We start from the raw sequence: 16758 nt of genomic DNA on the forward strand, positions 1-16758 counted from the left end.
ACACGAGGCTACCCTGCCCCTGCCTGGGAGGGGGCCTGGTGGCCGAGAGCTGCTGCTGAGTGTGGCCGTGGTGCTCTCTGCAGCCTAGCCTGCCGGTGGGCTCCGTCCCAGCCCCCGCCTGCCCTCCGCCCCTCCAGCAGCACTTCCCGGATCCAGCCATGAGCTTCGCCCCCGTGCTGCCGCCGCCCAGCACCCCGCTGCCCACAGGTCCAGGCCAGCCAGCGCCCCCCGGCCAGCAGGTGAGTGTGGCACCTCCTGTGGCCACTGTTGCTCCAGGCAGGCAGTCAGCTCTGCTGGCCCCTGGGCCCAGGTCTGTGAGCACCTCCCTCAGACCCTTCGCTCACATCCTCTGTGGTTCCCCCAGGTATTTGGTGTGGCCGAGGGATGGGGGTAACTCTCGTATGTGCATGTGTATATGTGTGTTTGTACGTGTGTGTGTGCGTTTGCGTGCGTGCATAGCGTTTGCAGCACCCTGCACATGGAAGGCTCTGCTCACTCAGAACATCTCTCCAAGATCTGCTGTGTCGTGGCTCCAGGCTGACTGGAGTTATCTGAATATGTGTATGTGTGACTGTGCAAGTGTGTGTGCAGGTATGTGTGAATGTGAGTGTGTCCGTGTACATGTGAGGTTGAAGGTTGATATCCTGTCATGTGTAACCAGTGGGGTGCGCTTGTCTGGGCAGATTGGTGGTCTAAGAGGAGCTACCTTCTCTTCTTCCAGCCTCCTCCGCTGGCCCAGCCGACACCCCTGCCGCAGGTCCTGGCCCCACAGCCCGTGGGCCCCCTCCAGCCAGTGCCCCCCCACCTGCCACCGTACCTGGCTCCAGCCTCCCAGGTCGGGGCCCCTGCTCAGCTGAAGCCCCTCCAGATGCCACAGGCGCCCCTGCAGCCGCTTGCTCAAGTCCCTCCGCAGGTACTTCTAGGTTGATGGCTGCCATCAGTGGTGGCGCACGCTTTGCCAGGCTCTGGCTGGTGCACCAGGACACCCACAGAGGGGGTTGTCTGTGCATGTGACCTGTGACCTGGGGTCGGGCTGGCCAGGGAGTTGGGGCTGGGCTGGGGAGTCTGGGCCGGGCAGCGTGGGCTTTGTGCACAGTCATATGCACCAGGAACGCTCCAGGGACCCACACAACCAGCCATGTATCCCTTGGTGGGTGGCTTGGCTGCTGTTTCCTGCCCTCCAGCCTCACCTTCTCTCCCAACCTGGCAGGCTGCTTTTGGTCCTCCCAGGCCATGACACCTTCTGGGCTGTGAGTGTCGGATGGGGTCCTTCAGGGAGGGCGGGCAGCCCAGCACCCCATCACCCAGCACCCTCCCAGCAACATGCCCATCTGCCCTCAGCGTACCCATGTGCCCAGGCTCATCCAGGATAGGAAAAGGCTTGTTAGTCCAAGGTTGTGGACAGCAGTCTTGAGGTGGTTGCTGGGCTGGCACAGAAAGCAGGTGAGTTTGCCTCAGAGGAGCATTCTTCCTGTGGAGCTCCCCCAGGGCCGTGCGGCATGTGGCTCCTTGGAGTTCCAGAGCCAGCCTGTGGCATTGCTGACTGCAGGGAAGCCCAGCCAGCAAGGCTCGACTCACACAGCAGAAGTGACTTCTGCTGTCTCTCTCTGGGGACACTGTCCATCACTCGAGGGACCCGACTGCATGTAACTGGTGCAGAATGATTCCAGGGCCAGGGCACCATTGCCCAGGTAAATGGCATGGAGGATTCTAGGTGTTCCCGAGGCCTTCGGTGACCCAGACGAGAAGTGTGCTTCACTCTGAAGATGGGGCAAGCACGTGTTCCTGTGATTCACAAGCCCCACCTGGAAGATTCTTTTGTGTTGTCTCACCCTGCTCAGGCCCAGATGTCACCATAGGACGTTAGGCAGCTTCAGAGTCTAGTGAAATCATTATCTTGCTCGTTCAGACAGACAGGAGTTCATGTGCATTTTTGCTGCTTCTTGATTGCATGGAGGTGTAGGCCGTGACACACACCAGCATGCACAAGAAGGCTGTCAAAGATGGAAATGCTAAGTCCGCGTCGCTGGGTGTCAGCCACCCCCAGGAGGCACATGCATTGCTGAGAAGATATAGGCGAGGTTTCGGGAGTCCCTGCTGTGGGGAATGCTGGACAGGATAGGGGTGTCCCCTGAGCCAGCTTCGGTGGCTCAAAGATTTGCTTTCTCTGAGAACCCTCTGAGAAGTTAGGTTTCAACTTGAATTTGTGCATGTTGCAGGGATCAGGCTAAGGTGATTTCAGATGCTCAGGGCCAGTCTGGTGGCCCTGGCAGTCCCAGCCCTTCCAAATGAAAACTCTCCAGGGCTCTGAAGTCACTCCTCTATGACTCGTGGTCACTGCTCCTGCTGCTCACACTGTGTGAGCTGCCCCTGACTCCCTCAGAGCCCCCAGCAGGGCTGTCGTGTGTGTGGACACAGGGAGATCTCCCTGCGCTGGACCAGGGGTGATCTAGCAGGTCATTCCCAGCCTGCCAACTTTCCTTTTCTATTTGAAGAGCTTTACATGGTTGGGATTTCTGCTTCTATTGGGTTTATCTTTGGGTTCCCTTCAACAGCAGCTACACAAAGGTGTCTCGGAGGGAAAGGGTCATGCTCTCTTCATCCCATGTCCCCTCGTCCCCAGTGACTGTGGCTGTCCTTGCATGAAGTGCTGTGGTCAGGGACCCTGGTTGGGGCCCACACTGACATACTTCTGTGTCTCTTTCAGATGCCCCCGATTCCTGTTGTGCCCCCCATCACGCCCCTGGCGGGAATCGACGGCCTCACTCCGGCCCTCCCAGACCTGCCGACTGCGACCGTGCCTCCCGTGCCACCGCCTCAGTATTTCTCTCCAGCCGTGATCTTGCCGAGCCTCGCTGCCCCACTCCCCGCTGCGTCCCCAGCCTTGCCTCTGCAGGCTGTGAAGCTGCCCCACCCCCCTGGGACACCCCTGGCCGTGCCCTGCAGGACCATTGTGCCAAATGCACCGGCCACCATCCCCCTGCTGGCCGTAGCCCCACCGGGCGTGGCCGCCCTGTCCATTCATTCTGCCGTGGCCCAGCTCCCAGCCCAACCTGTATACCCAGTGGCCTTCCCACAGATGGCACCCACCGATGTCCCTCCTTCCCCCCACCACACGGTGCAGAATGTGAGGGCCACCCCTCCCCAGCCGGCACTGCCCCCGCAACCTACGCTACCCCCGCAACCCACGCTGCCCCCACAACCCACGCTGCCCCCACAACCTGTGCTGCCCCCGCAGCCAGCACTGCCTGTGCGCCCTGAGCCCCTCCAGCCCCACCTTCCTGAACAAGCTGCTCCAGCTGCTGCACCAGGGAGCCAGGTAATCACTTGCTGGGCAGGGGCTCACCCTCCCAGCGTCTGGGGACCCTCAGGACCCAGAGATGCAAAGGACTCTTGGCTGCTCTGTCCTCCCGCTCCCTTCGCTGGGCCTGTGCTGCCCCTGAGCACCTTGATTGAGGGGCAGCTGGGGGCCAGGCAAGGAGGCAGCTCTGCCCGGGGTGGCCCCTCTCAGGAAGAGATGTGTGTGAGGTTGAGGGAGGTGGGGGCTGGCGCCAGCGCGGGGCATCTGCGTCTCCTCCGTGTTCTGAATGCTCAGGAGGTGCAGGAGTCCGTGCCTGATAGGTTCTGTGTCCCTCCCTTCCCACGGCTCTATGGCCCCTGCTCTTGTGGTGTCTTTGTACCTGCCCTCACCCAGGCCCGGTCTGGCAGCCTTGGTGTGGCTGGCATTGGGGCACAGGGCGTCTGTCTGAGGTCTGCCCTTCAAAGAGCACCTTGTCAGGATGAGGCAGGGTGACAACCCCATCTTAGGGAGGGTGAGGAAGCGAGGCCAATTGCGGGGTGGGGGCTGGGGGCAGATGGCACTGCTGGCTGCAAGGGTGGTCATGGTGGGACCTGGGGCCATGTCCTGGTGTCAGGTCAGGTGGATACCTCGTGGCAGCATGCTGGCTGGCTGTGAAGGGGCGCTCTGGAACACAGGATATGCGCCCCGCTGGTGGGGGGCCTTCCCACGGGGATTTGCACCCCTACCCAGTCCACTCACGTTTTGGGACTTGCAGACTATTCTGTTCAAACTTGAGTGAGGAGAGAGAGGCTGGCATGGGAGCCTTCCCACCTGGGCATTCTCGCACCTGGGCCTCTTTACCTGGGTCCCATCCTTCCTGGCATTTTCCCACGTGGGCCTCTTCACCTGACCTCCTCCTGCCTGGCCTTACCCCAGCTCTGAGCCCTGTCAGTCCTGTAACTGTGGCACAGCCCTGCCTTTCGAGCCTCAGCCTCCGCAGGAAAGTGGCTGGCGTGGCCCTAATGTGAAGGGGTCTGGGGTGAAGCATCCCTGGTGCCAGGTGCCCCCCAGCTGTTAGTGCTGAATCCAGTCTGGAGTGAGCTGCCCCGCTGTGAGCCGTCCCTCCTGGCCATCACTTCTTGCTGTCTTATCTCCAGAGGGCTTTGTGTGTAGAGAAGGAAGGGGTGGTACATATTGGATAGCAGGGTGGCGTTTGATTAGACAGTGAGTGGGAAGAATCGCGTGCATCCTGTGGCCCACCTGAGTAAGCACTGTTGGTCCCAGCAGGTTTCAGCGGCAGCTCAGAGCCTGCTGGTTCACAGTCAGGTCTGTTTCTCAGAAAGCCGAGGGCCACAGCAGGGAGCAGGAGGGGGACCTTGCTGTCTGGGCCTTCCTACCTGAAGAGCCTTTCTGGCCACAGTTAGTGTCTACAGAGGGGTGCCCTGTGACATGTGAGGGTCACTGCCAGACTCAGTGGCTGTCCCTGCTGTTTGGCTGGGGAAGGGTCCAAAAGTCTGTTGATGAGCTGGGCCGGCCACCCCGTGGGGTCCCCTGAATGCAGCAGCTGGGGTGTCTGTCTGTCCAGGAGGGAAGTGGTCACCGGCCAGGCTGGGGCTTGGTATTTCCGACCCAGCCACTGGCTGCCAACAGAGGGTCTCAGGGCCAGCAGGCCCAGTGAATGTGGCTGTTCCTTCCAGCCCTGAGAGGTGAGAAGTTCCTCTACATTTTCAGCCTTCCTACCTCCAGAATGGGGGAAGAAGACAGAGGGTACTTGCACTTTCCAGTCCATGGTTCCTCTTTCCCCACTTGTCTTACCTTTTACTGCCGAAGAGCTTTTAGAGGGAGATGAGAACAGTGAGAGAGCCAAGCCGAAGCCGCCGTCGCCCTCCAGAAGGCGGCAGGTGTCGGTGTGCACTCTGAGGCCCTATGCGCGCTCTGACCAGGGGGCCAGATGGGGCAGGCTGCCGCGGGCCCCAAGGGGTGGTGGGGGCCTGGCTTTGATGCTTTGTGTGTCCTCTTCTCTGACCCTTCAGCCAAGCTTGGCAGGTTCATAGAGCCCTGTTCCTGACCTTTCCACACAAATAGACTCTTCCACAGAAAGGGCTGTGAGAATGCCTATGTTTGTTTGCTTCTGCTCACTCCATCCGGCAAATGTGCTCTGAGACAGGGACTCCCCTTGGGGAGGGTGTGGACCGGAGAGGGGCGTTCCCATCTTGGCCTGGGTGTTCCCAGATACACCTGGGCATGGCTCCCTCAGTGAAGGCAGCACCGGCCCTGACTTGCATCTTGTCCCCTGTGTCCCCAGATTCTGCTTGGCCACCCAGCTCCCTATGCTGTGGATGTCGCCGCTCAGGTCCCCACCGTGCCTGTGCCACCGGCTGCGGTCCTCTCCCCGCCTCTGCCGGAAGTGCTGCTGCCCACCGCCCCTGAGCTCCTGCCTCAGTTCCCCAGCTCCCTGGCCACGGTGTCCGTCTCTGCGCAGAGTGTGCCCACCCAGACCGCCACGCTTCTGCCACCAGCAAACCCGCCACTGCCTGGCGGGCCCGGGATCGCCAGCCCCTGCCCAGCTGTCCAGCTGACGGTGGAACCAGCCCAAGAGGTGTGTGCCCCTCCCCCCAGCTTGTCCCATGACTGGGCAGTTGCGGCCACCGGGGGTCCGCACAGTGACCTGGGGTCTTAGTCCTAGAGGTTGGGGTTGCTCGGCTCTGGGACAGTCACCCAGGTTCTGTTCTCACCTCTCCCTAGATTTCATACTTTCTGTAAGCCACATCAAGATGGAGGCTGTGATTTTTATAGATACAGGTTTAGAGGATGCTTTCCCTGGGACAGGATGCCAGAGACTGTGAAAAGCTTTCATAGCACCAATGTGTCCTTTTTGAGGGATGATCAAAGTGGGTTAACATTTTTGGAAAGGAAGTGGCTCCCAGCTTTTATTAATCCACTTGGGTCCAAGCGTTTCAACAAGATAAAAACCTCCATGCCTGCTCCCATTGTGATGCCCCCCCGGGTCGTACCCACCTGGCTGCAGAAGAGACAGGAGAAGGCAGGGGAGCAGGCTGGGCCGAGGCGGTGGGGAGGGAGAGCTGACTGCGCGGCTGTGCCCACAGGGAGGCAGGAGCCCGCGTGACCCGTTCTCTTTTCTCTGGGTTTTTATTTCAGGAGCAGGCCTCACAGGACAAGCCGCCTGGCCTCCCGCAGAGCTGTGAGAGGTACTGTGGCCCAGCCTCGACCTCGCAGGACGGGGGTGGGGGCGCAGGCCCATACAGCCACTCAGCCTGGCTGCTGCCGCTGCTTCACCTGGAACCCACTGCAGTTCACCCTGATGCCATTAGGGGTTTTTCAAACCTGACATGGTGGAGCCTCAGGGGCCTTCTCTCTGGGTCTTGCTGGCTGTTGGAGTTTGGTAGCCAGAGGCCCCTGGCTGGACTCTGGGTCCCTGCTCTGGTTTGCAGTGCTGAGAATGTTCCAGAACGGAGAGGCTATGGGCGGAGTTGGCAGTGCCCAGAGGCTAGGAGGGGGCTGGGAGGGTGGCTCCCTATGTACAGGGCTGAATCCAGCCCAGATCGTGGGTCTCCTGGCCTCCTGGGCTGTGGACAGAGGTGTTTCAGAAAATGAACTGTGTCCTTTTTTGAACCGTGACCATTTGTTCCACCCTTCTGGGGTTCTGGGCACTGCCTGTGCTTGGCATTTTGCAAACTGCAAAATGAATTGGCCTCACAACAGTGGTGGATGTGTTTCTGTTGCTGTGGCACAGATGGGGAAACTGAGGCACAGGGGCGGATTCACAGGTCAGGAGACTGAGAGGACCAAGGTCACGCAGTTAGTAGAAAGCCCGTGCTTCCCTCTGCCCATGCCACTTGGGTGCAGCAGGGAGCTGGGTGAGGGCCCAGAAGCAGGCTTGGTGTATTCGCACAGGACAGGGGCTGCCTCTGTAGGTCACGAATTTGGGCCCTGGAGACTCCAGACTGTTCCGAAGAAGTTGACTTTCCCCACCATTGCCGACGTGCTGGTTGTCCTTTGGTGCCATTAATATTCTTGGGTTTTGCTCAGCTACGGAGGTTCTGATGTCACTTCTGGAAAAGAGCTGAGTGACAGCTGCGAAGGCGCCTTTGGAGGGGGCAGGCTGGAGGGCAGGGCAGCCCGGAAACACCACCGCAGGTCCACGCGCGCACGCTCCCGGCAGGAGAGGGCCAGCCGGCCCCGGCTTACCATCTTGAACGTGAGTGGGCGGGGCACGCAGGGGGGCGGGGCGCGCGGGGGGCGTGGCGGGAGGCGCGTGGCGGGTGGGGGGGGCTGTGGGGGTGTGGCAGGTGCGCACGTGGGTACGCGCATGGCGGGTGCGCGCATGGCAGGTGCTGATGGCGCCCCTTCCAGGTCTGCAACACTGGGGACAAGATGGTGGAGTGCCAGCTGGAGACGCACAACCACAAGATGGTGACCTTCAAGTTCGACTTGGATGGGGACGCACCTGATGAGATTGCCACGTATATGGTGAGGCTGAGTCTGGGTGGCTTGCCTCCCGGTGTTTCTTGCGCACGTGTGGGCCTGAGCAGAGCGCCACAGGTCACATGTCGAGCCTGGCCCTGTGTGGAGGTGTCGGTTGGCCCAGGGGCTTTTCGGGGACAGTGCTGACCTTTTATGCCTTGGGCTCTTCCGCACACTGGGCGGAAACCCCTTGGATTTGGAAGAACAGCTTGAAGGATGTTCTAACCATTCTAAGATGCTGCTCCCTGAGGGCTTCCGGAGCGTCCGAGCCCTTCCTCCAAATAAAAGGAAGCCTTGTGGGTGGGTTCCTTGAGTGAGGCATGGGGAGGACATCCCGGAGTCTATCCCGGAGTCTAATGTCCTATGGTCCTTACTTAGAGCTTCTTCCAGCCTCCCCAGCTGGGGTGCGGGTTCTGAGCCCTGACCCATGTCCCATATCCCCACCCAGCTCTGCTTGCATCTCCCTCTGGAGCCACCCCTCCCTGCCTGTGCAGACCAACCTGAGTCCATGAGCACCTTGTAGGCCTTCACAGCCCCACACCTGTTGTCCCCAGCACCTGACCCAGGCTAGGAGTGGGGATGGTTTTCGGGCCTTCAGAGACTCTCCATCTGAAAGCACAACGAAGAAACATGGAAAGGATGCACATGTGTTCCTCAAACTTCCTGGTCCATCCATGACTGCCTCCCAGGAGGACATTCTCCCCAGACCGTTATTCCTTCATAAGTGAAGTTTAGGGAGCCAGGTCCTACAGGGGCCAGCAGCACACTGGACAGTGTTGTAGCGCTCACTCCAGATGGCCACCAAGTGCCTGGAGTGGGCTGGCATGAGTAGGGAATAGAATATTCCATTCAAGTTAATAAGATAGATTGCCCCATGTGCCTGCCTGCGGCTGCTGCATTGCACATCATCAGAAAGCTGCCCCCATTGGGCTGCATCCCCTTGACCACCCCTGCCCTGGCTTCATGAAATCCTCCTGTGGGCTTTGCAGGGGAAGCCCCTGGCTTTCTGCTCCTAGGCAGCAAGTCCCTGCCTTAGGGTCTGCTTTGCAGAGACACCCTGGACAAAGCCCTCCCAGAACCCAGGCCCAGGGCATCGTCCCCTGCAGCGTTAGAGAAATTCTTCTGACGCTTGCTACAGTGGTCGGGAAGACTTTGTTCAGGACTGTGGCAATGGGCGAGAGAGAATGAGTTTAACTCCGAATGCAGCAGACACCACAGGGGATTGGTAGCAGAGGAGCAGCATGGTGATGGGTGGCTGGAAAATAGCTAAGAGGAGACATCAAGGTTGGGGATTCTGGAGAAACTCTCGTAACAGGATCCGTGCTGCGGGCAGGTGAGAGGCTTTGTTCAACCTCAAAGGTGGGAGATGAGGAATATGGTCAGATACAAAGGCTGGGAATTCTTGCTACAACTGGCTTAGGCCGAAGACATGATGGGGCCTAGTCAAGCTTATTTGGAGGGTCAGAGGCGCCAGCTGTGCTTCAGTCAGGGAGGAGCCTTTGTCAGCAGCAAGCAGCTGGTTCGTCAGTGCAGCACGAACACCAGGTCCTCGCTGGGCTGCTGAAACTGGAGAACATTTCTTCTCTCATCTTACTGTGTTTTTAACCTGTGTCTTGTATTACTTTATACACACGTGTTTCAAACAGGATAAAGCATAATAATAAGTGCATTCCCGTGAAGTTATCACTCAGCCACCGGCTGATGCTGCGTGTGCGGCTGACGCTGCGTGTGTGGCTGATGCCTCCAGCGCCCGCCTGCCGGAGCAGGAAGCCACACACGCGACATCAGCCACATCGGCCTGTGTCGTATCCACTGGCCCCCTGGTTTTCAGTCTTCTTGTGTGTCTCTGTGTGTGAGTCTGTGAGCTGCACACATGTAAGTCCTGCACAGTAAGCAATGTGGCTATCTTTAGCTGTGTGCTTTGTAAAAATAGCATCTTCTCAAGCCTTGTTTTTTTCACTCAGCACTCGGATACTCCTCTCATTTTATTGCTTTTTCTGTCATCTTAGTAAACCAAGTCACCTAACATACCTGTCTGAAGTAAGCATGCTACAGATACACAAATTTGGTCTGTAAAAACAGTCCAGCAGCCCTCCTCCTCGTAGCCCGTTCCTATCCCAGGGACAGACTGGCTCCAGGGACTCAAGTTGAAGGGTGGGTATGTGGCCAGCAGGACAAGCTTCTGCCCGCCCTGTGGACTGTCTTCCTGTGAGCGTGAGGTACTGGCTGTCCTGAATGTCCCATCAGTGGTTAGAGGTAGGCAGTCCTTGGATTCATCATTCTGACCATGACGACCTTGCCAGCCCCTTAGTAAAGGTGGAACTGCAGAAGTTTCATTTAATTGGCGTGGATTCTAATGCCAGGTTTTACCTGGACCCTGTAGTTTTAGATTTTTGTTTTGTTTTCAAGTTAATTTTATTCTCAACATACTTAAAAAGAAACATAATATGAAAACATTTTCTAGTTGCAAAGGGGTTCTAGTTCAGTTTTGTTTAGTGAAAGTTTCACAAAATTGGAACGTTGCTTAAATTCTCGTATGTGGCACTCCAGTCACAGCTGGCTGGATGCTCCAACTTTGGCCACAGTGTACTCCTCTTAGACAACATCGCAGTCACATGCTACACTAAATTAAGCAGTGAATCACGGAACACAGCACAAGCCAGCACTTCGTTTAGGGGTATATGCAGGTGGTGCTGCTGGGGTTGGGGTCTGGGGTGCCAGGGGAGTGTGGAGCGCAGAGGAGCTCTGCTTTGCAGCCAGCTCGTTATAGTATAGGGCAGATGTGCCCATCCCAGAAGGGATCTGAGACCACGGATGCCCCAGGCAGGGCCTAGAGCATCTTGGTGACTGCAGAGGTGAGTGCGTGGGAGGAGGTACCATGGCAGGAAAGGGGTAAGGTCTGGACCCCACTGGGTGGTGGCACAGGCTGAACTTTCATTGGTATGGTTTTATGAGATGCACAGCATTCTCTCTGCCTGAGTGGCCAAGGTTGTAGCCAGAGCCTGGTGTGAGCCCAGGGTCACGTGCCCATTGTGAAAGCTGGGGACTTGGACGTGTCCTGAGTCCCTGGTCTGGAGGCTTTGTGGCATTCAGGCTATGGTGTGGGACCTCCCCTCAGCCATGACAGGAGCTGCTCGTTGGACATCAGGCCACGCTTGCCTGTGTGCCGGGGCCATAGTTGAAAGTCAAAGCCTGAGGCTGGGAGAGCAGGGGGTGCACAGACTGAGAGGTGACGTGTGGCCATCCTGCTATAACCTTCCCATCTCTCTGTTGTTTTCTGTCTCCCACAACCTCCTGCTGGCTGGAGCCTTTGCTTTCAAACCCACCCTGCTTGTCTGTCATGACTGCCTGGCCAAATGGACCCCTTCCCCTCTTCCCAGTCCCCATCCTTGGCCCCCTCCATCTTATGCACTCACCTGTTCTGCAGATGGCTGGATCGGCCTCAGGGTCTGTGACCAGCTGCAGCTGTGGCAGGGCAGTGCTGGCCCAGGTCCCATGCTTGGAGAACGGAGTTGCTTCTCAAGATGAGGCTGTTCTCCGCTCATCCTGGGGCCATCCATGTCACCTGCTGTGCTGTCCAGCCTCTGTCTTGGGGACCACACCCTTTGACCATGTCTTCCCAGGGTAGACATCCGTCAATCTGGATGAAGACCCAGGGCGGTCTTGGCTTGTGGGCGGTCCTCACCGGCAGTATGTCCCTTTGCAGGTGGAGCATGACTTCATCCTGCAGGCCGAGCGGGAGACGTTCATCGAGCAGATGAAGGATGTCATGGACAAGGCAGAGGACATGCTCAGCGAGGACACGGATGCTGACCGTGGCTCTGACCCAGGGACCAGCCCGCCACACCTCAGCACCTGTGGCCTGGGCGCCGGGGAGGTGAGGTGGTGAAATCGGGGTGGGATGTGGCGAGAGTGCAGTGGCTGGGCAGGTGGGCGCTGCAGCTCAGTGAGCTCATTTCTGACCCTCTACCTCATTCAGGAGAGCCGGCAATCCCAAACCAACGCCCCCGTGTATCAGCAGAACGGTGAGTCTGCAACTTCCCTCCCTGCTTTTAGCAGGCATTTGATGAAAGTCCTCGCTCAGCATCTTATCAGGGGTTTGGCCATTGCATGGGGGGATTATGGAAGCATGTGGTGACCAGGGGCCCCAGTCTGGGGACAGCTGCCCCGTCTGAGGAGCTGTCATCTGCAACCAGCATCAGGCCTTCATGGATGGTGCCCTGGGCATCCCAGGAACCAAGCCTATGCCAGGGGTCCTCTTGGGAGCTTCGGGGGCTGCCAGTGAGGCACCCCAGGTCAGCTGTGCACCTCTTGCCCTCTGGTGTGAGGGAAGAGCAGGCAGAAGCCAATCACCAAGGCCTCTTTACCAAGGGGACTGGAGAACCACCTGCTTCATGGAGGGAAGTGATGGGGATTAATGACTGGAAACAGTGTTCTCTGCCCACACCCTTCCTGGAGAAAATCCCATAAATGTAAAGGAGTTCCCCAGACCCACTGTGGCAAGTCTGCTGCAGGTGATGGGGGTCACACCGGCCTGGAGACGCTCACTCACTCAGCATGCTGTTTCTGTTCTGCCCTTCAGTCTTGCACACTGGGAAGAGGTGGTTCATCATCTGTCCGGTGGCTGAGCACCCCGCCCCCGAGGCCCCTGAATCTTCACCCCCACTTCCTCTCAGCTCCATGCCTCCAGAAGCCAGCCAAGGTATGAGCAGCCCGCGCCCACGCAAACCCCTCCCTGTTTCACGTGCAGGCCTCCTTCTGTGCATGACCCAGCCGGTATGTGCACAGTGCCCAGGGCTATGCAGGGGGCTCACCCTGCCCTGTCACCCATGGCACAGAGAAGCCTGTGGGGCTGTGTTCCTGTCCCTGTTTTCTGCCGAATCAGCTCAGTCAAAGCAGCCTCCAGGTTTGAGTCTGCTCTGTTACCCCACCAAGCAGGTGGCTCGCATGGCCACACAGGTGTGTGTTGAAGATCTCCACTGTCCTTCCTTCACAGTGTTAACCTGGCAACTCCTTGCTCCTGTCGCTTTCCTCTGCGCCGCACACCTGCAGCAGACACGCCTCTGCTGATTCTGCTTGCTTTGGGGGGTGGGGTGGGAAAGTCCCTGTTGGCGCTGAGACTCTGATTTTAAAGTGTTCACACAGACGTTTATCACTGTGCATTGATCTGCACCTGCATCTGCCTGTACCGATGCCAACAAGCCCGTGCTTTGGGCTGTCAGTTAAATCTTGATAGTCCTTTGGGAGGCTGAAAATAGTCACTTGAACAAATTTAAGGTTTAATTCCCTATCAGTTGGCAGGGGTAAGTTACTGATTATATAACTTGACATAACCTTATGGCACATTCATAAAAAATATCTGTAAATCATTTTTAATTTCATATCATGTGCTTCCAGTGACTCCCATTATCTTTTGGAGATTCGTTCCCATGGGGGACAGGTCAGCCTAATAACAAAATCCAAATGAAGCAACGAGCTGAAACAAGGTGACCTCAGGTAAAAGGCTTGGGCCCAGCCTGGGCTGAGAAATCGGAGAGAAGCAGCCTTGCCTACAAAATTGAATTTTTAAATAAGTATATGTTCATATATTACTTCTGGATTTAAATACATACACACCCAATTATAAGAAAAACCCTTCTAAGAGCTAATTTTTGCTGTGACGTAGGGGTGCAGGGCACACTGTGGTGTAAGTTTAGGGGACAGTATGGTTCATAGAAAGAAGTTAAACCCTCTTTCCTTCATCTATGCACTGAGTGACCTCAGGAAACCTGTTAGAGCTGGTTTCTTTCTGTATTAAAAAAAAAAAAAAGGAAAAATTGGTGGCAGATCTGTTAATTTAGATTAACCATCTACTGAGAATAACCAAAAAATGATAAACGTCATCTGTGTGAAGGCATTTGAAATCTGATCATAGTGGAGAATTATTAGGCTGGGATCCAGGGAAGGATGGAGACATAGGGACGTGAACCTAGTTTTGGCTCCTTTTCCCCAGGGAGCATCTCTCATTCCTGCAGGGGTGGCTAAGAGGCTGTGTGGCTTCAGCAGCCTCAGCAGGCTAGAGAAAGGGAGCTTATAGAGTCCAGGGCCCTGAGGGTGGTCTTGCTGAAGTGCTGTTCTGGAGAAGGAAGGACCAGCTGGAAGGAGACAGGCCTGCAGAGAGAGGAGCTCACCTCAGAGCATCTCAGCCCCTCATTAGGATGGTCTTGGAGTGCTGTGGGTTCAGGCATGTGCACGAAAGTCCTTTCTGCAGGAAGGAATATTATTCTGGGCCTCACGTGACTTGTATGAACAATTTTGTGAATATAATATCTGGCACATAATAAAAATGACCAAAGAGTTGGGTTCTGGGTAAGGTAGAGGAAGCACACACACTCATTTTTCTTTCCACTGAAATGCACTGTAAATCCTGGACAGATGTGTGGCATAGCTGTCTGAGTACTTGGGAAAATTTTAGCAATGGGAAGATTGGGGACACACCCCAGAATTCAAAGTGCCACTGAGCTGCTGGCGAGTTGAATGTTTTCCTCTGATATTTCCTGGTTTGAACGAAGTACAGCCCAAGGACCAGAAGCAAATGCTTTGGTGCAGGCAGGAAAGCCTCCAGGAGAGATCCTGTAGTTCCAGCTCCCAGACCAGGAAAGGCAACTCCTAAAGCTCAGAGAAGAGAGAGAACCCCTCCCCATTTCTCACCCCGCTTCTCTTGCACCAGCACCCAGACAGTTCTGGAGGTAACAGGAGCAGCAGGTAATAGGAACATGCAGGAGCCAAAATAGTGAGAGCAGAGAACCATTCTTTATTTGAGGAAGCCAGGGCTCTAGGAGCACAGAACCAAAACCTGTCGCATTTTTTTTTTCTCTGTCCTCATGCCACCTTGTCATTCATGGCACAGTTACAGAATTGGGTGGTTTCTGTTCAGAGGTTTGGAAAGGTGAGTCCTAGGGAACCAGGAAGTATCATGGAGAGCACAGAAAAGGAGTTTGGGAAAGTAACCCTGTAGTTGTTTATGGACTCCTGGGCTCACCCCCAACCTGTGCATGCATGCATCTGATCCTAATAGCATGTAAGAAACTTTGGCAACTGAGCTAACGAGTAGACCTCGCCCAGGTTCCAGTACACCTGTTTCAGATGCGATTAGTACTGCGAAGGCATTAAAAGTGGAACTGACCTGTAGCCACAGCCCATAGAAGGCAGGTTGCAACTTGCAGTCTGAATCTAACTAGGTTGATTGCCTACTGAAGCAAAAATATTAACGTTCATCATAGGGTTTGAACAAGTCTCGGGATTTCCTAATGTCATGAAAATGTTCAGAATAGAATTAGAAATAATTTGGCAAATGAAAAGCCATGAAAATGTTAACTTGCATGGAAAAAGATAGCCATGGTGCCAGTGACAAGATGATGTAGATTTTGGGATGATCTGACAAAAACTTTAAAGTAACTGTTATAAATATAACTGAAAAAGCAGTGACAAACATTCTTGAAACAAATGATAAAGTAGAAAGTATCTGCAAAGAAACAGAAGATGCAAAGAAGAAACAAATGGAATTTTTAACATTGAAAGTTAAAATACCTGAAATCGTCCAACTGGAAAACAGGGGAGAAAGATAGAAAAAAATAAACAGAGCTTCAAGGAACTGTGGAACAATAACTAAAGGGCTAACTTGTGTGTCATTAGAGTCTCAAAAGGAAAAGAAAAAGAATGTAGTGCTGAAAACATATTTGAAGAAATAATGCTAAAAATCTCCCAAGTTCGGTGAAAGACATAAGTCTACAGATTCTAGAAGCTAAGCAAACCCCAAATAGGTTAAATGCAAATCAATCTGCTGAAAAGTAACGACAGCCAGACCCAAATTACGCATTACCTAGATTGGAACAGTGATTCGAATGACTATAGATTTCTCACCAGAAGGTGTGGTGTTCAGAAGAAAGCAGCAGTCCATTTTTAAAATGTTGAAAGAAAAAACTGACCATTCAGAATTCTGTTTCCAGGGAAAATACCCTTCAAGAATGAGGCTGAAGTAAGGCCATTCTCAAATAAAGAAAACCAAGGGAATACATGGGCTGCACATCTACTCTAAAATTAGAATTACTAAAGATCTTCAGGCAGAAAGGAAATGAGAGTAGGAGATAACCTGGAATATCCGGGCTGAAGGAAGAGCAACAGAAGTTGTAAATATAATAGACTATTCTTCTCCTCGAGTTCTTTAAAACATTTCTGACAATTGAAGTAAAAAAAAGATTGTAACAATGTTTGATAGAGCTTTCAATGTATGTAGATGTAATATATAACACAACTATGATATGGCAGGTTACCTATACGTTACTACATTCCAATTCAAGTGATAGACTACTAATTCTTTTTTTTTTTTTTAACCTTCCATTCCACCAGTGTGACAAATGGAAGGTAAACTACTAATTCCATGTAGACTGTGAAAAGTTAAGTATATATTTTGGAATTCCTAGAGCAACCACTGAAAGAATTGTAGAAAAAGATGTGTATAGGCAAAATTGTAATAGATAAGATGAACTAAAAAACTTCAAAGGCCAAGCGTGGTGGCTCATGCCTGTAATCCCAGCACTTTGGGAGACCAAGGTGGGGGGATCACCTGAGGTTAGGAGTTTGAGACCGGCCTGACCAACATGGAGAAACCCCGTCTCTACTGAAAATACAAAATTAACTGGGTGTGGTGGCACATGCCTGTAGTCCCAGCTACTCAGAAGGCTGAGGCAGGAGAATCATTTGAACCCGGGAGGTGGAGGTTGCAGTAAGCTGAGATCGCGCCACTGCACTCCAGCCTGGGCAGCAAGAGTGAAACTCTGTCTCAAAAATTCAAATAACCCGAAAGAGGAAATGAGAAGAGAAATAAAATAATTTTTAATTAAAAAACTGAGAGAAAAAAACCCAGAAAACAAACAATAAAATGGCAGACCTTAATCTAAACATACTGATAATTAACCTCAAGGTAACAGTTTTAACACATCAATTAAAAAAAG

The 16758-nt window shown here is 54.4% G+C and overlaps 2 protein-coding genes across 12 annotated transcripts in view; one reads left to right on the forward strand and one right to left on the reverse strand.

Annotated features, from left to right (window-relative positions):
* Window positions 1–16758, reverse strand: part of NINJ1 (ninjurin 1) — an 868176-nt gene that overhangs the window by 141372 nt on the left and 710046 nt on the right. The gene's annotated exons all lie outside the window — the stretch shown is intronic.
* WNK2 (WNK lysine deficient protein kinase 2) overlaps window positions 1–16758 on the forward strand; it is a 140756-nt gene that overhangs the window by 75797 nt on the left and 48201 nt on the right. For 6 of the 8 annotated variants that reach the window (XM_050761571.1, XM_050761567.1, XM_050761570.1 and 3 more), the window contains exons 10-19: window positions 84–239; window positions 722–913; window positions 2708–3319; window positions 5586–5879; window positions 6440–6489; window positions 7331–7499; window positions 7655–7771; window positions 11472–11642; window positions 11745–11790; window positions 12348–12467. In XM_050761571.1, coding sequence (XP_050617528.1) covers window positions 84–239; window positions 722–913; window positions 2708–3319; window positions 5586–5879; window positions 6440–6489; window positions 7331–7499; window positions 7655–7771; window positions 11472–11642; window positions 11745–11790; window positions 12348–12467 — 1927 coding nt within the window. Of the gene's footprint in view, window positions 1–83; window positions 240–721; window positions 914–2707; window positions 3320–5585; window positions 5880–6439; window positions 6490–7330; window positions 7500–7654; window positions 7772–11471; window positions 11643–11744; window positions 11791–12347; window positions 12468–12560; window positions 12672–16758 lie in introns of all 8 variants that reach the window. The other 2 variants (XM_050761574.1, XM_050761568.1) reach the window with 2 other exon arrangements.

This window comes from Macaca thibetana, chromosome 15, assembly GCF_024542745.1.
Source record: "Macaca thibetana thibetana isolate TM-01 chromosome 15, ASM2454274v1, whole genome shotgun sequence".
Taxonomy (NCBI): Eukaryota; Metazoa; Chordata; class Mammalia; order Primates; family Cercopithecidae; genus Macaca; species Macaca thibetana.